General features: G+C 45.0%; 1 protein-coding gene across 1 annotated transcript in view; it reads right to left on the reverse strand.

The window, feature by feature from the left end:
- Positions 1–4,914: 4,914 nt before the first annotated feature.
- dchs2 (dachsous cadherin-related 2) overlaps positions 4,915–23,747 on the reverse strand; it is a 53,179-nt gene continuing 34,346 nt past the window's right edge. The window contains exons 11-20 of the mRNA XM_021619110.2: positions 19,867–20,001; positions 16,877–17,086; positions 15,915–16,775; positions 15,459–15,572; positions 13,373–13,587; positions 12,823–12,974; positions 11,411–11,541; positions 10,433–10,719; positions 9,873–10,014; positions 4,915–7,864 (exon numbers count right to left, since the gene is read on the reverse strand). Coding sequence (XP_021474785.2) covers positions 5,271–7,864; positions 9,873–10,014; positions 10,433–10,719; positions 11,411–11,541; positions 12,823–12,974; positions 13,373–13,587; positions 15,459–15,572; positions 15,915–16,775; positions 16,877–17,086; positions 19,867–20,001 — 4,841 coding nt within the window. The 3' untranslated portion in view covers positions 4,915–5,270. The remainder of the gene's footprint in view (positions 7,865–9,872; positions 10,015–10,432; positions 10,720–11,410; positions 11,542–12,822; positions 12,975–13,372; positions 13,588–15,458; positions 15,573–15,914; positions 16,776–16,876; positions 17,087–19,866; positions 20,002–23,747) is intronic.

The raw sequence follows: 23,747 nt of genomic DNA on the forward strand, positions 1-23,747 counted from the left end.
ACGCACTCTGGCATCCATCTCCCCACACACTTGTCAAACATCTGAAAGCCATAGAGGGGATGTTCCACATGGTTTCGATAAGGACTGGAGGTGAGCCATGGTCACCGAGTGAAGCGCTCTCGACTGTTCTGAGTTCTCCATGGTACTTTTACAGTACTGGTGCCCTTCCTGAACAGGTTTCATGTCACCCGTTTTAATGATTAGAACAAATACTGTAAGTACACACTGTATTCAAATAAGGACAATGCTATGTTATCAATTAGGTTTAATACCTCCATTATATTGAATATTTTATAAGTACTTGTACATGAAGTTAGTAAGTGCGAGACGGTACATTTAAATCATGCACAACAATGAGATGTCATTCCAAGATTTTTAAAATTAATAAAAATGTATACAATGTTTCTCTCATTATTGCCTCAGTGGTATGGGAACGCTATATCTTACTTTCACTCCACGCTCAGAGAGTAAACATTTTATTCTCAAGCTGTTTGTCAACCACGTTGCTTTTATTTGGTAGCTGGGGGAGGAGGAGAGAGAAAAAGACAAATGAAAGAAAACGTTCAAATTTAGGAATGTGGCAAGCTCACAAATGACGCACAAAGCATGTCCCGAATAACATATTTCTATACGTCTTCAATGAGGGCAAAAGGGCTGAGGAAGGCCAACTTACAGATTTAAGGCAACGATGTTGACTCTTTGCCCAAATGCTGAGTGTCTGTAGTTAAAAGGGCCTAGCGTTGATTTATGACCCAGCAGACCTCATTTATTTTCCTCACTACAGTAGTGTTGAAAGACAGTAAACAGATTACAGGGTCTGCTGTAAATCTAGACTGTCATTTATCTGCGTTTAATGTGTTTTACCATTTTATATTCAATCCACTGCAGATGTGTACATTTTCAACAGTTTACTCAAGATTGTATTTTCTGAAGTCTATATGACAAAAGCTGATTCATATTGCACAGGGAAGTATTTCAACCATGTTGAATTAAAGTGTATGCCATTGTTTTCCCACAGGTAATGGAATTATTACATTTACATAGTTATGATTTAATACAACATATGATTAAAGTTGAAGATTTTAATAACTAGGGGGAAAAAGCTTGTTTAGAGTGATTAAATTGGTCACAGGGTGGCGCAGTGGTCTAAGGCACTGCATCTCAGTGCTCGAGGCGTCACTACAGGTTCGATTCCAGGCTGTATCACAACCGGCCGTGATTGGGAGTCCCATAGGGCGGCGCACAATTGGCCCAGTGTCGTCCGGGTTTGGCCGGGGTAGGCTGTCATTGCAAATAAGAATGTGTTCTTGACGGATTTGCCTAGTTAAATAAATAATAAAATGCAAGAGCTGAGGTGGCCATTTTGAGACCACAAAGCATGATTTTTATTTTTATTTAACCTTTATTTAGGATCAACGAGTTAGCCTGATAACTTTGATAAACAACAAATAATTTTCAACTAATCAGAAAATCGATAGTTAATTTTAAATTTGTTTTTGGTTGATGAGTCAATTTGATGATGCCCATTTAAAGCTGGTCTTTAAAAAAAAATGTTATTCCAGATTACTTAGGCAAATTAGCTGACTAACTCATTGATCCTGCTTTGTACCATCTCTCTCTGTAGCCACATCACCTTTTGGATGCGGGCCCACAGAAAATTATATTTTCGTGTTTCACATTGTTAGAACATCTGCTTTTAAAGTCTTTGTTGAACACTGACAAATGAGTCACACATTAAAAGTCTGTTGGCTTCCAAAAATAGAATCCACGTTTAAAGGGTGAGGGTGGTCAACTGTTACTTGAAAACATTGAAAGAGGCAAGAGTCTGCTCTGCCTGCTCAAATATGTAGAGCTGTTTTAACATTGCCAGATTTAGCGTTAGATTAAATATTTCACCACTGCTTTTTAATCACGCTCCAGAAACCGAATCCTTATAAAACAACTTGTCACCCGGACTGTACACCCCCCCCCCTCCCCCTTCAGTGAGTGTTCCTCCGCCAAATCCAAACGCAATCTAGATTTTGCAGCGGATGACCCCCCCCCCACCCCCACGAACCTTGAGACGTTACAGATCTCAGTCGCTGAGAAAACAGACAATGCAGGACTTGTTTAGAAGCCAATGCATATTTCAATATCAAGCGAAGTAGTATAAAATCTAAGCCAGGTTAGAGTGCAGCTGTCTTGAATTTACCAACACGCATCCCCGTCCAACTAAACATCGGACCTGCATAATCATGAGCATGAACTGCTCGTGTCTGACGCAAGGAGATTGTTTTACTGTGCTCGGAAGGCAAGGCACCTCTGGGGAAGCTCGACCTCTTCTCAAATTACGATATGAGAGAGCAGACCAGTATTGACATTAGGCAGGTAACAGCGCATTTATGACAGTAGTGGGGGGATAAACAAGTGCTTAATACTAAGGCTGCTTGGCCTAGAATGTCTGATAACTCAAGGATGAAAAGAGGTTTTACATCTGCAAAGCATTTATCATAATGTAAAACCATCTAAAAAATCCATTAACAGTCAAATTTCCAGAAGAAATACAACAAGGTGAAAGTTTACCAAAACGGGCTTCCTCTCCGGTCTCTGTCCAAAACATTGTCAGCTGACTGACAGACGTTGAAGGAGTGGTGATGGAACATCTCAGAGGAGCTCTATATTCCTGTCCGGGTCCCCTGACTCGCTCAGCTACAGTATGTGCCGAGACATGCAGATGCTTGTTTTACCAGATCATGACACAGGAGAGATCTCTCCATCGTCTGTGCTTCCCAAAGCCAAATACCCACCGAAATCACAAATATCAGTGAGCAGAGCTGTAGTCCAAACCAACCTGGCAGGAAGGAGTGACCCAGAACTGAGTCAATAAATAAGATGCCTATCATGGCCTATACTCAGAACGTATGAAGCCTGCACAGCTAGCCGACTAGCCACGCAAATGTTTATTATCCTTAATTAAGCTTCCTGATAAGGGCTCAGACCTCTACCGACACTTTTTGGGGGGATTAGTACCTGCCCAAGTGAAGCCGTGTCAAATCGCCCTGCATTTTATTTATTGCTTTTGGAGCAAAGGAATGCGTGGGTGTTCAGATGGCCGTTATGGACAGTAAGGGACGCTTGGGTGGGCGCAAGGGAAAAATGGCTGAAAGTCATCAGACCTTATTAGACTTGGATGTCAGGGCCTATTACTTCTCCACGAGTCTTTCACCAGCAGTTTCTGATGCCATTTTATAGCCTCGACGTAAAATCGTGTGGAGTCTCATTTGAGTTGAAAATGAGTAAAAAAAAAACATTGAAAAAGGCTAATTCAAAATCCTTACACTTTTTTCCAAAATGGGTTTCAAGGCCAAAAGCAATTCCATATTTTCGCATCACAGTGGCCAAATGTGTCGACAGTAAATCCATATGTTAATCTTGAGACAGAGGCTCTGAAGAAGTGTTTGGGTGCTTCAAGGATCTCTGGGGTAGTAAGAGACCCCTCATTACCACACTAGCTTTCACACCAGACCAAAGGTCTTTCAATATATTCTTGCTCTCCAACCAAAAACAATTGATGCATCATCTATGTCACTGTGACCAGAAAGTGAGGAAACAGCTGATCAACATTAAAGGATGCTCTCAAGCCAGTGTTAGGTCCCCCGAGCTCCGACACTGTTTATGCTGCCTTGGAAAGAGAGAAGCATACTGTATCTTCATCTGGCACTTTCCTCATAGCTGTGAGGAGGAAAATTGACAAAGACCTCAAAAACATTGCGAGGAACAAGATCTAGTGTCATGGAAAACATGTTCTACTGTATAACCTCCGAGCAACGATTACCAGCCTCTGAAGCTTGGGATTCTCACATTGGACCTTTTCAGGGAGCCACAAGCAAACCTTGTTTTTATTCCACCCTTTAAAAATGCAACTATTCTATTAGCCAGTGAATGGTTGCACTTTTCTTTTTTTGGGGGGGGGGGGGGGGGGGGTGTTCTGGATTCCATTTGAAACTGATTAAAACAATTGTTTTGCATCAGACCTCCTTCTCCAACACTGGGTTAAAGGAAACATTCAGGGTGGCCATGTGGAAAATGGGTTTGTGGAAGAATGTTGGAAGGAACCAAAATGCTATTCGATCATGATTCCAAGACATTTCTAAAGAGTGGGACTTCCAGTTTCTTAACAAGCATGATCCACCATGTGAAGAACAACAATAAAGGCTTATGGGGGTTTTGTTCTCCATGTGGTATCAATAGGTTTCTGAAATGTGATAGTTTAGTCTTATTTAGAATGTCCTAATTGCAGAGGGAGTCTGGGAAAATTATTGCTCCGTAAGAGAAACACATTTTCCATTGGAATTGTTTAATTTATGAACCACATTAACAAACCAGTTCAACGATGAACATGAATGAAGAGAAAGTCACAAACCATTGTGGAATTGAATCGTACACTAATTGTTGTTCAAGTTAGTTAGCACTGCCCCCATAGAGCTAAAAGATAGCAGGACATTGTTTTACCTACTTAAATGACCTTTGCTTATATATATTTTACAATTGAGAGAAAACACTTTTCATTTTGAAATGTTACACACACAAAACTGCCGTTAGTATCTATAGTACACAATCAGCGCACACATCAATATCAAAAGACTGGTCCCACACCAACTGCCACGGCTCTTTGTACAGCTGTTAATGACATTTCAAATACTGTAGGTATTTGAAATGTAGTAGTTCACAGAATATGGGCTCATGGTACTCTGACATAATTCAATTACAGAACAACAAGCATACTTGCCAAGTCAAAAAGCTATAGCCAACTGAAATAAAAATGCATTTCATTGTCTTTAGCATGCAAACATTTTTTACGACCATACATTTCTTCATTAATTGTGGATTCAAACATCCACTCGTGTACAGAGTGCTGCGTTGTGCCAGAGTTCAGGCTTTTGCATACATAACTTTATTACAAAAGCAAGTTATGAAAATATTAAATGCACCACAATGCATATCATTCATTGTACAAAGACATTTAATAAATGTCTGATTTCACCCATGCATCTGCATTGTATGTATTGTATGTATTGTATGTCCTTACTAATAGATGTGCCAGATCAACAGAATATTGTCCAAATGTTCAACATGAGCCAATATTTGTAGATCATTTATGTTGAGAAACTAATTGAAGAAACTAATTGAATAGTGATGTTAAAATCAGATTTAAAATAAGCTATTTAATGCTAGTATTTGGCATCTATCATACAATATTTTTCAAAGTCAATATCAAAAGGTCCGCAAGTCTACACCTGTATTTCTCCCTCCAGGAGGCTGCCGGCGTCTAGCCTGAAGACCCCCAGCCCAGTCTCTGAGACCACCGGGGAGGCGTTGGGGGTCCGCAGTGTGAGCACAGACAGCGAGGGAGAGAAACTGGGCGTCATGGCAGACGGGGTGAGCCCTGTGTTCCTGGCCAGGGGCGCGTAGGCATACTTGGGGTAGGAGGGCCTCCGGGTCAGGGTGTGCATGCTGTGCAGGGGCATCCGGGGGGGCACGGCCCTGAGGCCTGGCTGCGCCACGCCCGTGATGAGGGGTGGTGGATGCATGAGACAGCAGGCTTCGGACGCCAGGCCCTCGTGGCCCCCCTGGAGGTCCTCGTCGGGCAGCAGGCTGATGTCGGTGAAGACGGAGGCCAGGGTGTGGTAGCGCGGCTCCCAGTCCAGCAGGTAGTCCCAGTCATAGCTGCCCCGAAGCTGCTCCTCCGGACACAACAGAGAGCTGAAGGAGCCGTCCACCGAGGCCTGGCTATCCGAGAGAGGGACGTAGCCCCTCATGCTCTCCTCCATGTCTCTCACCCTGACCCGCGGCAGCATCCCCTCCCCCCCTCCCTCCTCTTTGAAGGTGTGGAGACTCTCGGAGCTCTGCATCCCTGTGGCCAGACATGTGCTGGAGACCGTGGTTATGACCGTCCCTGGGTTTCCATCCTCTGAATGGCAGGAAAGCTGGTCCGAGTCCTTGGGCAAGCCAGAGTCAGGGACCCTTCTGCTCTTAGCCGAGTCGGCCCTCTTGCGGCACGGGTACTCATTGATCATCTTGATCTCATGGTCCTCAGCCGTCTCACCTTCTGCAGAGCCGCGGCCGCTTGAGTCAGAGTTCCGGATAGGGATGGATATCTCCCTCTTCACTCGGATGGTGATGGGCGCCCTCAGCTCCCGCAAGCCGATGCCGTTGTGCTGTTGGGCACCGCCGGTCCTGCCGAACGTGCCGGTGTTTAGGTTGGCTGCGAGGGCAGCGGCCTTCTTGATGGCGGCCTCTTTGGTCTTGTACCTCAGAACAAGGGCCACGAAACTGACGAGTAGGAGAAGGAAGATGGCCAGCGACACGCCCAGAGTGACTGTCTGGACACCGAGGGCCACCCCGACCAGAGCTTCAGCCGAATTGGAGATATTGACTGTTACCAGGCTGGTGGTGGACCTGGAGTCCATTCTGGGACTGCCGGCTGTCACCAAGAGCTCCACCACGTCTTCGTTGGAAAAACTTCCTCTCTTGCGGTACACTGGGCCCGAGACGAACACTGCGCCTGTTGTTTTGTTGATGGAAAACAACTGTGAGGGGTTGACAAGGGAGTACTCCACCATGCCATCCAGGCCTCCGTCATGGTCCATGGCCATAACATGACCGACCGTCTGCCCCGCCTTGGCGTTCTCTGGGAGAATGAAATGATACTGCCTCTGGGTGAAGACAGGACTGAATTCGTCTGCCCCTTCGATGGCCACCTGGACCCGCACGGTGGCCGCCTGTTCGCCTTTGTCCCTGGCCTCCACTATGAAGCAGTAGTCGCTCTCCCGCTCGAAGTCAAAGGTTTGCCGGGTGTGGATGTCCCCAGTGAGGCTGTCAATGGCAAAGGCCTCCTTCCTGTCAGGGCTGCCACTGCCGTAGTCCATGAAGCAGGAGGACATGATGGAGTAGGTGAGCTGGCCATAGGGCCCAGCGTCTTGGTCGATGGCATGGACTGAACAGGTGGGGGTGAAGGCTGGAAGGTTCTCCGGCACCGAGCAGTTGACTACGGGGAAGATAAAGTAGGGCGAGTTGTCATTCTCGTCCAACACCATAACAAAGACCACGGTGAAAGCTACTTTACGGTTTCCGGGTTCGCCCCCGTCGGAAGCCTGGACAGTCAGTGCGTACTTGGAGTCTTCCTCGTAGTCGAGACTGTGGTTGACCTCCAGGGCGCCGGTGTGGGGGTCTAACCTGAGGTGACCCTTGCTGTTGCCTGAGATAATGTCGTACCGGACCAGACCGTTGGTTCCGTGGTCAGGGTCCTGGGCGGTCACCTGAACCAACCTGGTCCCTGCTGGGCTGCTCTCGCTGGCCTGAGCATGGTACTCAGCGCTGACAAAAGCTGGCACGTTGTCGTTGACATCCGCTACGGTCACCACCACGACCGCCGAGCTGTTGAGCGGAGGCGAGCCACGGTCAGAAACTATCACTGTCAAGATGTAGCCCTCAGTGGTTTCGCGGTCCAGGAGTTGGCACAGAACCAGACTCCCAGCAGTCCTCTGCTGGCTCTCTGTTTCAACCGCACCTACCTCTATACAGAACCTCCTGTCCTCGTTGCCACTGGCAATGACAAAGTCCAGGTGGGTGTTTTCATACTCCCAGTCCAGGTCCTCTGCCCAGAGGGTCAGCAAGGTGGTGCCAACGGGGGTATCCTCAAGGGGGCTGACCGTGTAAGCGTCATGCTGGAAGAGCGGGGTGTGGTCATTGGCATCCAGGACCACAATGTCCACGGAGGTGACTGTAGAGCGGACTGGGTCGCCCCAGTCTCTGGCCTCCACCAGGAGCTGGATCACGTTACCGTTGGTGACATACTTCAAGGGCTTGTTGGTGAACACCGACCCTACAAGACAAATGGGTTTGGAGTTAGCCATTGTCTCCGATTTGAAAACAGTGAAAAACATCTTACTAGTGTTTTTAATCAACTGAAAGTGCTGCAGGTCCTTTAGATATCGCTTTATTCCTATGCAGAATTTAAAAGCGCATTCAAAATAAAAATGTTATAATTATTAGACAAACACTCAAACTGATCTATTTTAACGTTGTCTAATGTAGGGTTTCAGCTGTCCACTCAGTCTACAGCTACCATGAGGGAGGCTTTACCATGCTGCCTGTCGATAACGCATAGCTCTCTAGCTGTTATTATGGTAAAGAACACCCTATCAAATAGAGCAAAGTTGGTGGTTTGCCCCTTTAACCAGGAAAGTCCCTGGTGATTGAAACTTTTTTTTTTTTATACAAGGGAGACCTGGCAACCTGTACAGTAGAATAATATCACTCACTACCTCATGAGTTGCAGCCATAGCTTAGTCTAGGAATCTGAGCGTAATTATATTTCTCCAGCCCCATTCCTCAGCTTTATAGCAAACCGAGTGGCGGGGCCACTCTCTCTCTCATATACTCTCTATATGCTCTCTATAGAAGTGCATTCTGTAGGCTTTGTGCTGAAGTTTCTTTTGAGAATGTTTAACTATCTAATGAGTTTACTGATGTGAGCACAGTAAATTGAGACTGAAAACGAGCAAGATTGGTATTTTTCATTACATAGAATTGAGTACTACTGCATAGTCAATCAGTTTGGGATATCACCTGGCCTCCTGTAATATTGAAACTTATCTTGAAACACATAATTAAGATAAGTGAAAACATGAGTGCTGGAAACATGAGGAAACACAAAAGAATGAGCCAGTATCTAGTTTCTGGTTCGAGTTAGGATTAAGACACGATTCTGAGAGGCTCAATTCTAATATTGACACCAATCCAAATTTCACTTGCACCACAAAACACGGAGAACACATTTCTCAGATGTTACTTTCGAGGGCCAGTGACATTAATAAGGTTCAATTAGTCTTCTTCACTTGTCGGGTTGGGGAGGGCGAAGACTTTGCTTCCCGAGACTGGATATTACAGGACAGACCCGGCTCTGAAGCAGACCTCTATATTAGTGATCTCTCATTAGCAATCTCTCCCACTCACCCCTTCTTTTTTCTCTCTCCCCCACCATTGCACTCCTTCACATATCCAAGCCCGTAAAAAGAGAAAGGATGGATGGAGAAACTGATGCTACTGACAGTGTGAATACTCTGAATAACCCTTGATGTGTAGAACCATGCAGAACTGGGCATATACTTACTGTTGGCGCAAACCCCCATTTCTTGGCCAACATGTGTAAAATAAGCGTGTCGCGCCAGAAAAATGTGATTTTAAACAAGGGAATATAAAAGATTAATATGAAAACTGGGCTACCAGACAGTCTTAAGACGTGAACCTTGGAAAGCATGTGGCGGTAACTTTTCTTCTCCTACTACATTTTGACAGTCAATCGTAGGAATTAAGAGAAGCACATTTTGTAGCGTCGCGGGAGGATTAGGCCTATTTCTTCAAGACCTAGCAGCAGCTATATAGATTCAGCCTTGGAATTTGACTGACTGACTCGTCCTTGGACTCTGGGTATGATTGGGATAATGGTCCTGGGTCCATTAAAAACATTTTCACGAGGCCTCTGCCAAGAGTTTGCACTTTAGAGACTTCGTGCCTAAATAAGTTCTTCCATCGTTACCTTTCAATTTGATTCAAATTGATTTAGAATGGACTGGATGGTACAGTAGTTAGGGCCGTAGTCTCTGGTACGCATACTGTATGTACACGTCGGCATTGGGTGATATCCGGCCTACACATTCTTCACAATGACACATTCTCCCTCCAATCTCGGTCATAATTTCTCTCTTCAATAAAAACACTAAAGTAAATATATTTTGTAATTAGAACAGGCGTGTTGACTATATCTGGCTAATTCTGATGAAAGCTATTCATTTAATTTGACTCTAATTGGTTAATCTAATAGTGCTTACCATTGTCTGGGTGTATATAGAAGCCGTGTAGAGGTGACGAGAGGAGTCTGTAGCCGAGTTTGCCGTTAAGCCCAGAGTCTCGGTCCGTGGCAGCCACAGTCAGGATCAACATGTTGGCAGGAGACAGTTCTGGCAACTTCACCTGATGGTGCAAACAAACAAACACATCTCATGTCAATTGCCAGGAAAAATGACATGCATTTATAAACATCTCATTAAGGACTCAAGGAGAACTTGGAGTCACAAGACATCACTGAGGGAGTACAATGCTGTCAAATGGATAGATCAGACATTGTCCAACTTGACATTCAAATCCCCTCGTCCTCTCAGTGAGTCAGTCATGTTAACATTTTAAACGACTTCATTTCTGCCTCCTATATAATCATGTTTTGCTAATGTGGAAAGGCTCACCACAAAGTAGATGTGTGTGTGTGTGTGTGTGTGTGTGTGTGTGTGTGTGTGTGTGTGTGTGTGTGTGGAGGGATTTGTGTTCCATAACTATAACTGTGTCTTGTAACACATCATTAGTGAAATACAAAATCGATTGCAGTTCTAGCTACCTGGTAGGAGTCCTGTGAGAAGACGGGCACGTTGTCGTTTACATCCAGCACATGAACCAGGACCTCTGCCGTGGTCTGGTGGAGGGAGTCCGAGGCCCACACCACCAGCCTGTGCGTCGTCTGTTCCTCATGGTCAAGCATCTGTGTCAGGGTCACCACGCCCGTGTAGCGGTCAATGGCAAAGCTCCCGGCAGTGCTGGCATTGTCCAAAAAACTGTAGGTCATGGTGGAGCTGAGGTCCACATCATTGGCGCTTACCTCGGTCACCATGTAGCCCACTGGGAGGTCTGGTGACCAACAAGATAACAGTGTAAGAAGTATTTAGTACCAAATAGTCTATATAGTCAAACGCACACAACTTATTAGGGGGTACTGACCTGGAAGTGCAATTGTGTGTACAGGTCCTACTTCATCTCTACAGGTATTTAGTATTACAAATTAAACCGAAACCTTATCTTAAGTTGACAATTCTCTTGGAAATCTCTGTCAATCAATAAAATCTTCTGCTATAACACCTGATTCAACTAATCATAAAAACTTTGGTTAGCTGAATCAGTGTGTCAGTGAGGGGCTGGGAACTGCCCTATGAGCAAAATACATTGGAAAGACATTGAAAATACGTATTTTGGTTGGATGTACCGATTTCAACTAATTTTGCTCATTGGGTGGGCTTGTCTCCCAAGCAATTTGTTTTCAGGAAGTGATCTTCACTCCTTCAGGACAGTGGCATAAGGATAGAGCTTTGCCTCAGGCACAACAGCCTGTGGGACTGTTACAAAGAGGGACTTCATTCTTTCAGCGCCAGCTACCAAAATCTTGGCCTACTGTGAAGATGCCTTAAATAAATAAACACTTTTTTTTTTTCTTTTTTTATGCGATTAGAAAATGTAGACCGAAAATGGTTACCCCATTGGCCCTGGTCAAAAGTAGTGTACTGTAACAGGAAAAGGGTGCCATTTGAGAGGGGTGGTGTCTTACTCTCTGCCATGACCACAGGCTCCATGGGGGGAATAGAGGGGCTGTTGTCGTTGATGTCCACCACCTGGACCCGGACGGTGGTGATGCTGCTAAGGGGAGGGCTACCCCTGTCTGATGCCTGCAGTACCAACCTGGGAAAACAACACCACAAGGAAACGCACACCATTACATTACTAGGACTCCAACTAGCCAGTGTCGGTAGAAGACAGAGATCGATAGACATGTAGTGTATATACTGAAAAATATATATAAACGCAACATGCAAAGTGTTCGTCCCATGTTTCAAGAGCTGAAATAAAAGACCACAGAAATGTTCCATATGCACAAAAAGCTCATTTCTCTCCAATTTTGTGCACAAATGTGTTTACTTCTCTGCTAATGAGCATTTCTCCTTTGCCAAGATAATCCATCCACCTGACAGGTGTGGCATATCAAGAAGCTGATTAAAGGCCACTAAAACATGCAGTTTGGTCACACAACACAATGCCACAGATGTCTAATGTTTTGAGGGAGCGTGCAATTGGCATGGTGACTGCAGGAATATCCACCATAGCTGTTGCCAGAGAATTTAATGCTAATTTCTCTACCATAAGCCGCCTCCAACGTTGTTTTAGAGACTATGGCAGTACATTCAACCGGCCTCACAACCGCAGACCATGTGTAACCAAGCCAGCCCAGGACCTCCACATCTAGCTTCTTCAACCGCGGGATCGTCTAAGACCAGCCACCCGGACAGCTGATGAAACTGAGGAGTATTTCTGTCTGTAATAAAGCCCTTTTGTGGTGAAAAACTAATTATTATTGACTGGGCCTGGCTCCCAAGTGGCTGGGCCTATGGCCTCCCAGTCCCACAAATGGCTGTGCCCCTGCCCAGACATGTGGAACCCATAGATTAGGGCCTAATTTATTTATTTAAATTGACTGATTTCCTTATGAACTGTAACTCAGTAAAATTGTTGAAATTGTTGCATTTATATTTTTGTTCAGTATAGAAAAACACTGAGTATACCAAACATTATAAACACCTTCCTAATATTGAGTTGAACCCCCTTTTGACCTCAGAACAACCTCAATTCGTCAGGCCATGGACTCTACAAGGTGTTGAAAGCAATCCACAGGGAGGCTGGCCCATGTTGACGCCAATGCTTCCCACAGTTATGTCAAGTTGGCTGGATGTTCTTTGGGTGGTGGAACATTCTTGATACACACAGGAAACTGTTGACCATGAAAAACCAGCACCGTTGCAGTTCTTGACACAGACCGGTGTGCCTGACACCTACTACCATACCCCGTTCAAGGGCACTGAGATCTTTTGTCTAGCATGTAGGATTAGATACACACAACTCATAATACATTGCCATAGCAAGTGACAACTCTAATAGTAGCGTAAAGTGTAATGTAAGCTAGCGTACTTGTAAGAGGAAGTGATTTCCCGGTCTAGAACAGTGTTGGTGGCAAGGATCCCGCGCACAGAGTCGATGATGAACGCCTCGTTTTGGTTACCAGACAAGATGGAGTAATCAATCTGACCATTCACACCGCTGTCCGCGTCAGAGGCAAACACCTACAACAGGAAGAAAGGCATTATAGAGTTAGGAAGCCTATTTCTTCATAGCCAATACCCAGCGTAAGCATGGCACATTTGCAAATATAAAAATAACATTTGCAAGAGTCAGTTCAGACTGTTACAGGCCACACAACACTTAATGAAAAAAATACACAATAATGCTATGCATTTGGTATTTGAAATGGATTGTAATTATTTTTTTTTTTTACAGCAATGTTTCAAACAATCAATTAAAGCAAAAGCAAGGGCCCAGTGCCAAGGAAAAACACCCGAGATGGAAGAAACCTAGAGAGGAACATAGCTCAAAAGAAACTGATTGGTAACGACAAATTACGTTTCTGCCTTAGCTCAAAATGACAAAGTAACAACTCGATTGGCTGGCCTCCAATCCATACCTGCATGACGTATGTGTTGTGTACCTGGCCTTCCCACACGGCCGTGCGGTAGTGGCCCTGCTCAAAGGCCGGCGCATTGTCGTTGACGTCCTGCAGCATGACGGTGACCCGGCAGTGGGCTGTGCGCATGGGGCCGCCGTCAGCCAGCACCACCAGGTGGACCCTCCGGTTGGCCTCGTAGTCTAGACTGGCCTGGTCCCACACTGTGATGTCACCTGGGAGAGGGGTGGAAAGACAAAGAAAGCGAGAAATAGAGGGAACAGAAAGATAGGGATTTAGCGAGCGAGCGAACAGAAAGAGAGACAGGAACGTGGGAGAGGGAGAGCGTGAGCGCAAATGAGAAAGATTGTATGATGGATGTACGATAAAAAGTTCATAGAATTCACAGGGAGTTACGTTGCGCGTGCGCCTATTCTAGCACCATGTTGCATCCATGTTTTGCAGTTGTGCATTCAAAACATATGTACACATTCCATTAACAACTTGATTCCTCTGAGTATCCAAACAAGAATGTAATCTGGACTTTGATGTCCCCCCCCACCCGTTCCACTTCAGCCACACTGCATATATAGGGGCTCAGGGAGAGTTTGGGCCATAATGAATCCATGCTGGCTAAGGCAAGCAGTCCATAATCCACAGCAAAGCCTGTGTATGCGTCCCGCAAGACACACTATTCCCTATATAGTGTACTGTGTTTGAACAGAGCCCTATGGACCCTAGTCAAAAGTAGTGCACTACATAGGGAATAGGGTTCCATTTGGGATACAAGTCCAGTTCTCTGAACAGGGGGATATGGGAAAACAACCTCTTGACTGCTGTAGTAGACGATGCCTTCAATAATCCTAAAAGGGGATTTCCACACGATAATTTGGATAGCCACTCTAGCGTCGCCCTCATGTGCGTGCTAGTGTAGCACATGGGGATGTGAGACACATACTCCACAGCCTTGAGTGTCCCGCTTGTGTAGCCTCATTAGCTAGCTTTTGAGGTGGCACGATCGGCTAAGATGCTTGAGGGAGGACAGTCATGTGTGAGGCAGAGGTCCCGAGTTTGTGCCCAGGTATGGTCCGAATCAGGAGGAAGTGGTACTCACTAAGCAGCGTGACGTTGTTTACACAAGCAAGCAGGCTAGGCATCTACAGACAATCCAGTAGGGTCTGGAAACTATAGTGCAGGAATCATCAACTAGATTCAGCTGCGGGCCGATTTGTTTCTTGAGCAGATGGTCGGGGGGGCCAGAAGATAATACAACATTATTTGTAGACTGCAAACAGATATGTTTGTCTAAAACTATTATTTCTATTTCAAACCTTGTATACGATCATGTCTCTTTGTGCGTGGGAATAGATTTCTGAAATAAGTCACTGAGCTGATTTACTCGTGTTTTTACACCCTATTCACGCTCCCTCGTCCAAGCTCGCATTGCCCAATGGTCTCCCCGCCCTCTTCAGTTCCTTCCTTTGTTCATCGGAAATGAAATGAAATGAATGAACGAGCGTGCGAGAGAGAGAGTGAGCGATGGTCCAAAGGGATTGAGAGGCTAGTCGCACTAATTGGAAGAAAAAGGAGTAAAATCTTGTTTGGGAAAGGGATCTGAGGAGTCTGGAATGCCGGGGTTATTAGCCTGGATGGAGATACAGGGTTAATAGCCTGGATGGAGATACAGAAAACTAGACAGATGGATGCAGGGATAGGCGGAGGTTCTGGCTTTGGTGTGTCCCTGGAGTCTCAAAATTACCTGAAAAAACGAACAAGGAAGAAAAGACAAGCATGGTTTTAAGTTCCTGCTGCAGGCAACTAATGGAAGAATCTTAGCTGGCTTATGCCAACAAGCACACTGGAGCCTAAGCTATGTCTATGATTCCAGCCTCAGAGAAGTGTTCTGGTGAGGAGAACAAGTTATTTCAGGGTTTTAAATGTACTTATTGAAGATTAGGACAGTGAAGAGACAAAAAAGGTGGGAGAGATTGTGAATCAAAAAGGTGGATTTAAACACATTCTGACTCTGTTATATGTGTGCCGGGGATGGTGGCACTAACCACTGGACCACATGAGAAATATAGTTTAGTATTGGAAAGGTTCATACCCGTGTGTCGGTTGATGGCGAAGGCGCCGTTCTCGTTGCCGTTGAAAATGCTGTACTCGATTCGCCGTCTGTCGTCGGTCTGGTCGTGAGCCACCACGTTTCCCACCCACGCGCCTGAAGGTGAAAGGAGAAGAGATGGAAAAAAAGATAACTCTCAATGGCTTTTAGCCCTAACCTGAACTCAAAGGGTTTGATAGATAGCGTGACGCCAGTAAATAGTTTGGATAAAGTATTGAACATACACAGCAGACTTAAGTGTTTGATTGAGCCTGACTAGAGAGCCAGACGGGCTGGGATCCAACTTTTAGGACTATCCAATTGGCTCCATTGCAGCAGCCAAGTTCAATCAAACATATGATAGAAAACAAATATTAGTTGAAACCAGATCTGGTACATATCAATGCACTTGTCTTGAATAGTTGTTCATATACTGATATTGGAGCAGTTCTTACATACCAGCTTTGCTGTTTTCCACCACAACTGCTTCGTAGAGCATCTCAGTGAAGTGCAGTGGCTCGTCCTCTCCCTTCACGTGAATAGTGACCAGGCAGGTAGAGGTGAGAGCTGGCCTCCCCTGGTCTGCAGCCAACACCTGCAGGTTAGCACCCAAGAAACTCTGACTAATGGAACCATTCAATCGTATGTCTCCTGATTTACCATTGATGGTGAAAAAAGGGTTGTTTTCCACCAAGCTAAACCACACAGTCCCGTTCTCACCACGGTCACTGTCCACTGCCGTCACCGTGGCGACAATCTTGTTTGGGATCGTCTCCACGGTGACCCAGCCGGCAATAGGGTTCTCCGTGCAGACGGGCGCGTTGTCGTTGGCGTCCTCCACCTGCACGGTAACCGCGGTGGCAGAGCTCCGTGGACCTCTGGCGCAGCCATCGGTGGCCACGGCCCTGAAGGTGTACTGAGCACGGCTCTCCCTGTCCAAGGGCCGGGTGGTCCGAATCACCCCCGTGGTGGGCTCTACCGAGAAGGCCCCCAGGGTGTCCTCGGCCAGAGAGAATGTCACCTCGCCATTGGGACCCTGGTCCGGGTCTCGGGCCTCTAGACGCAGTACTTCGGCCCCTGCGGGGAGCCCCTCAGCCAAGGATGCGCGATAACTCTTGCGGTGAAACGACGGACTGTTGTCGTTCTGGTCCAGCAGGAGCACCAGGAGCTGGGTGGAGGAGCTGAGGGGGGAGGGTTGGCCGCCGTCGCTGGCCTGGATGCAGAGGGTGTAGCTGGGCCGCTCCTCCCGGTCGAGGGCCCGCATGGTGCTGACGGCGCCCGTGGTGGCGTTGATGGTGAAACGCCCGCCGTAGTCCTCACCTGGAGGGATAAGTCAATACACTCCTGTTAGATTAAATCTTGTTGAAACCACCAAGTAATTTTCCACTGAAACACTGAGGTGCTCCATTTAGGAATCTCACCCTGTATGGCGTAGGTGATGGTGCCGTTGGCTCCGTGGTCTGGGTCCGAGGCCTGGGATGTGTGGATGACCCCGGGGGGCAGGTTCTCTGGCAGGCTAAGCTGAAAGGAGGCCTGCATGAACTCGGGGACGTTGTCGTTGTCGTCCAGGACCGAGCATAGCACCGTGGATGTGCTGGAGAGGGGCTGGACGCCGCTGTCCCGAGCCTGGACTGGTGAGGGGGACGAGGGAGATGATGCAGAGGGACAACAGGGAGAGGAAGGGGAGGGTTTAGGGAGAGGGTGATAGTTTAGGTCCTGTTTGAATAGGGTTGCAAAATTCCTAGATTTTCCAGAAATCCCAGTTGGAAGATTCCCAGAATCATACGGGAACGATGATTTTAAATAGGAATTTCTGAAATACTTTGTTGTTTGAATATTATTCAAACTTTCTTCATTAAATTTGTGTCATTTTGGAGACTTATCCAGAGTGACATGCAATCAGTGCATTTGACAAAAGTAGGTAAGATGGCCATATATCACGATCATTACAAGTAAAGCATTGCTCGAGAATAGCCGCGGTTTTATGAATAGATAGTTATGTTAGTACTAGTGAGAATAGAATAAAAACGCAACAGTGTGCCACCCCTCCTTGATGCGATAGCTGAACTAACATTTGGAAAGGTGGGAGCAAGGGATCAACTTTGTGGTTTTCACCACTTCAGTCGAATGCTCTTTTTCCCCCCACAAACATCGGCATGAACAAACAGCGGCTCCTTCACAGATTTTCTTTATTTCATGAGTTCTACGTTTTGTATCCTTCAGATTTAACAGACCAACAACTTAGCTAAATAAACTGTCCTTTGAAAGTCATAACTGAAGACGTACCTCTTTCACAGCTTCTCTCTACATTGTACCAACATCTTATACTGCCCACCCACCCCTCCCCCAAAAAATGCTGATATGAAACAGATTTTTTTTCAGGGTTCATTTTCCCCCTTGTTTTAATCTGACCGTACCAGTGGAAAATTGGCCCGACGTCTCTTGGTATTTCACAATCATCACCGGGTCGATTCTGGCACGACTTCAAATCACGGCTTTCCTGTGATTATATTTCCTTAGATTTTAATTGTTCAAACTCCCTCCAGACTGTACAAATATCGTCATGTGCACATCTGAAAGCAGTTTATCACAAAATATTATTGCATATTTTGGATGTAATTGTATTCTTGTAGGGGGGGGGGGGGGGGGGGGGGGGGCTGGGTGAGCACACGAAAAATACCCTAGTCCAAGGCATGAAACAGTCCGTGGAACATGAGTCTACCCACAAAGCTGAGAGTCTTAAATAGCACCCTATTCCCTATAAGCAGTGCACCATGTAGGGAATCAGGTACCATTTTGGACGTACCCTTGTAACGTCTAGCCTCAACATAAATCAAATCTGGGGAATAATGTTGCTTTCAAAAAGTGGGTAGACCGAGTTCTTTATGACTCTGGCTGTGAACCATACAACAACAGAAAAAGAGATTGAAAGAGGGCGAGAGAGCAGAGGCGAGAGTGAGCAAATCACGAGAGAGGTACAGCTCAAGAGAGCGAGGAAGGAGTGAGCACGAGAAAGAGAGAATGGGAGAAAGAGAGCGAAAGAGAAAGCAATAAAGAGGGGGAGAGAGAAGGAGCAAGAGGGGGGAAAAAAAATCTAGATATTTTATTAAGCCCTATGGTGGAAACAGATGTGACAAGCTGAGAGGTGCCCTAAATGAGAGAGGACTGCCGTATGGGATAACTGTCTCCACGTATCGCATGGTGGGGCTTTAAAATATTAGTGAGTTGGATGCAAAGGATTCACTTCAGGCACCAGACAAGGGCCAAAAATCCTCGTCATTTGCATGAAGAGACGGACGTACAGTACCAGTCTAAAGTTTGGACACACCTACTCAATCAAGCGTTTATTATTTTTACTATTTTCTACATTATAGAATAATAGTGCAGATATCAAAGCAATGAAATAACACATATGGAATCATGTAGTAAACCAATTTATTTTTAACGAATCAAAACACATGCCAAGAGTACAAAGCTGTCATCAAGACAAAGGGTGGCAACTTTGAAGAATATTATATATTTTGATTTGTTTGACACCTTTTGGGTTATTACATGATTCCACATGTGTTATTTCATATAGTTTTGATGTCTTCACTATTATTCTACAATGTAGAAAATAGTAAAACATAAAGAAAAAACCCTGGAATGAGTAGGTGTTCAAACTTTTGACTGGTACTGTACCCGTTACCTCAATTACCTTGACTAACCCGCACATTGACTCTGCACCAGTTCCCCCTGTATAGAGCCTCATTACTGTGATTTTATTTTGGCTCTTTAATTATTTGTTATTTTACTTCAGTTTATTTGAGTAAATACTATAAGATACAATGCAGTTTAAGGAAAATAAGTAAGTATGCATTTCACCTGTTGTATTCGGCACATATGACAAATACAATTTGATTTGAAAATGGTGCTAAATTCCACTCTCTAGCTGATATCCCCAGATATGTCCCCCCGCCACCCAAACTCTGGACATCGCTGAACTGCAATCCACCCTTAAACAGTCTTCAGGTGGAACTTTCTCACTGCAGAGAAACAATTTGTTAAATATCGACCAACTAAATTGAGTGTGGCTAATTATTTATGTTACTGATATACGCGCGAGTGTGTGTAATTGAGATGAGCATTGATTGACTTACAAAATGCACTATGACTGTTAGAACTACAGAAATATACTGTAACTTTCATGGTAATTCAACGGTTGTTGAAAGGTGCAGTGCATCTTCAACTTTTCCAGAGCCTTAATGAACCAACCACAAGCCAGTCCGCGCACACACACAAAAATAATCATTCAAGATTGACTCAATGCCGCCATTTACAAAAAAGTACAGAGGATGTCACTGCTAACTGAAATGAAAGTGGCAAACTGCACATTTAACAGTAATGAGTTGCTGTGTGTAATGTGTAGAACCTCTGAGGGTGAAGTGCTGGTGCAGCTCCCTGTCCAGTTGGGAGGTGGTACTCAGCTCTCCAGAATGGGGGTCGATGGAGAAGAAGTCGTAGCCCGGCCCGGGCAACAGGCTGTACCACACCGCAGCATTCTCTTCTGTGGTAGAGAGACGGATGGACAGTGTTGGTTACAGGTGGAGTACTGTTCACATCAATATCAGATGCATGGTACACAAAATAATACAATATTACAAAGACTTCCAGTGTTTGCTTGAGCCTGCCTTGAGTGCCAGATAGGCAGGGTTTGGACTTTTGGTTCCATTGTGCCACACAAGCTCAATCAAGCAGAAATGAACTATTTGAAAGAAAACATTATTTGAACTCTGGTCTGGCACACACACGAAAACAGTATCAAGGTTGAGGGCACGTAGCCATGGCACCATCCGTCCAGCTCATGGTTTGAATCAAAGGCATTCAAAACAAGGAACATGTAATAAATAGGACATTGTTCAATAAATGGCAGGTATGCGCATAAAAACCATCCATTTCAATATTAACAACCCTTGCTACGGCTAGTCTAGCGCTCCAGCCTCCAACATTTCCCACCAAAATTCACTCATGCTTTCCATCAAAACCAATGAACTACTTTTTTCTTCTGGCAATATGATGGATGATAACCCAGCAAATTCCACTTGGCTCCTTTTAGACATCTTGGGTTGTGTCCTAAACTGCATCCTATTCCCTTTATAGCACACTACTTTTGACCAGACCAAAAGTAGTCCACTATTAACAAAATAGGTCAAATGAAGTGCACCACGCCATTTGGGACATACTCACACTTTAAGTTTAGGGGCGCATTAATAAACATTCGGCTCTGATGTCGCCATTTAGCATCTCGTTAGGTCAGCCCATGTACACGGCCCAAATGGCAGGGAATACAGTGCCATGTTTAGGGGCCCGTCTGGAGAGAAAGAGGCGTTTGGGACAAGGGGCCTTATCTGATTCCCAGATTGAAACCAGTGCTAACAGGGGTAAATCACCTCGAGATATGATCCGTCACTTAAATAAAAGAAAAAAACGAATGAAAATATTTAGCTAACCTTCACATGAGCCCCACCAAGTGCTGCGTCATGATTCAATGCAAGTGGATCACCCATGCACAACAACCTTGAACACCCCCCCCCCCCCCAATCATCTCACTCGCCTCCCCCTACCCCAGGCAACAAAACAGATAGGTACATGTCCAATAGGAAACACTTGTTTTCCATTGCAAAACGTTTTGCTACGGCGTGCCCTAATGAACACAACCCAGATTGGTGGTTTCGAGGAAGAACAGGGAGAGGTGGCAGTAGGGAAAGTGCTGCTAGTAGATTATCAAACAGATACAGACTGATGTCCCTGACCTAGTTATAGCCCTCCGCCCTCCCGACAGAGGTCAGGTGGTAGAGCAGCCCCATCAGGCACCAGCTAGAGCAGGTCTTCGCATGTGGTTCACATCACCACACTTTCACGGGACAAATATAACTCAACCACTAATTGTCAGGGGTGACTGTGGGGTATATTCTCTTCCCTGTCTAGCGGCCCCGGTGATTACAGTGGACTGTTTTGTACAGTTATCAAACACAAAAGTTTGGGGTCACTTAAATGTCCTTGTTTTTTAAAGAAAATCTAATTTTTTGTCCATTAAAATATAAAATTGATCAGAAATACAGTGTAGACATTGTTAATGTTGTAAATGACTACTGTAGCTGGAAACAGCAGATTTTATACCGAATATCTACATAGGTGTACAGAAGCCCATTAACAGCAACCATCACTCCTGTGTTCCAATGTCACTTTGTGTTAGCTCATTCAAGTTGATAATTTTAGAAGGCTAATTGATCATTAGAAAACCCTTTTGCAATTCTGTTAGCACAGCTGAAAACTGTTGTCCTGATTAAATTAATGAAACTGGCCTTTAGACTAGTTGAGTATCTGGAGCATCAGCATTTGTGGGTTTGATTACAGGCTCAAAATGGCTAGAAACAAAGACCTTTCTTCTGAAACTAGTCAGTCTATACTTGTTCTGAGAAATGAAGGCTATTCCATGAGAAATTGCCAAGAAACTGAAGATCTGGTACAATGCTGTGTACTACTCCCTTCACAGAACAGCGCAAACTGTCTCCAACCAGAATAGAAAGAGGAGTGGGAGGCCCCGGTGCACAACTGAGGACAAGTACATTAGAGTGTCTAGTTTGAGAAACAGACTCCTCACAAGTCCTCAACTTGCAGCTTCATTAAAATGTACCCGCAAAACAACAGTCTCAACATCAACAGTGAAGAGGCGACTGCGAGATTCTGGACTTCTAGGCAGAGTGGCAAAGAAAAAGCCATATCTCAGACTGGCCAATAAAAATAAATGATTAACATGGGCAAAAGACACTGGACAGAGGAACACTGCATAGGCCAGCATTCCGGAGTCGCCTCTTCACTGTTGACATTGAGATATATTAAAAAAAAATACTAGAACATATTGAAAAACATCACATATTTCTGCTATACTATAAATTGTACAACAAAGTGAAGAGAAACAAGAAAAACAGTCACGCAAAATGTCAGTAAAAGATTGTAAACTCAGGGAGAAAAGAAAGTATTATTTTGTATTTTCCACCAATAAAACTACTATGTTATTACTTTTATTACCAAAAAATATAAGATGGGCACAGTTGAGGTCGGAGGTTTACATACACCTTAGCCAAATACATTTAAACTCAGTTTCACAATTCCAGACATTTTATCCTAGTAAAATGTCCCTGTCTTGGTCAGTTAGGATCACCACTTTATTTTAAGAATGTGAAATGTCAAAATAATAGGAGAGAGAATTATTTATTTCAGCCTTTATTTCTTTCATCACATTCCCAGTGGGTCAGAAGCGTACATACACTCAAGTAGTATTTGGTAGAATTGCCTTTAAATTGTTTAACTTGGGTCAAACATTTCAGGTAGACTTCCACAAGCTTCCCACAATAAGTTGGGGGAATGTTGGCCTGACAGAGCTGGTGTAACTGAGTCAGGTTTGTAGGCCTCCTTGCTCGCACACGCTTTTTCAGTTCTCCCCAAAAATGTTCTATGGGATTGAGGTCAGGGCTTTGTCATGGCCACTAAAATACCTTAATTTTTTTGGCCTTAAAACATTTTGCCACAACTTTAGAAGTATGCTTGGGGACATTGAACATTTGGAAGACCCATTGCGGCCAAGCGTTAACTTCCTGACTAATGTCTGGAGATGTTGCTTCAATATATCCACATAATTTTCCGTCCTCATGATGTGAAGTGCACCAGTCCCTCCTGCAGCAAAGCACCCCCACAACATGATGCTGCCACCCCCGTGCTTCACAGTTGGGATGGTGTTCTTCAGCTTGCAAGCCTCCCCCTTCTTCCTCCAAATGTAACGATGGTCATTATTGCCAAAAAGTTATATTTTTGTTCCATCAGCCCAGAGGACATTTCTCCAAAAAGTGCAATCTTTGTCCCCATGTGCAGTTGCAAACCGTAGTCTGGCTTTTACACGGTGGTTTTGGAGCAGTGGCTTCTTACTTGCTGAGAGTGTCCTTTCAGGTTATGTCGATATAGGACTAGTTTTACTGTGGATATAGATACTTTTGTACCCGTTTCCCCCAGCATCTTCACAAGGTCCTTTGCTGTTGTTCTGGGATTGATTTTAACTTTTCGCACCAAAGTACGTTCATCTCTAGGAGACAGAACGCGTCTCCTTCCTTAGAGGTATGGCGGCTGCGTGGTCCCATGGTGTTTATACTTGCGTACTATTATTTGTACAGATGAAGGTGGTACCTTCAGGAGTTTGGAAATTGCTCCCAAGGATGAACCAGACTTGTGGAGGTCTACAATTGTTTTGAGGTATTG

This window comes from Oncorhynchus mykiss, chromosome 10 (genome assembly GCF_013265735.2).
Source record: "Oncorhynchus mykiss isolate Arlee chromosome 10, USDA_OmykA_1.1, whole genome shotgun sequence".
Classification (NCBI taxonomy): Eukaryota; Metazoa; Chordata; class Actinopteri; order Salmoniformes; family Salmonidae; genus Oncorhynchus; species Oncorhynchus mykiss.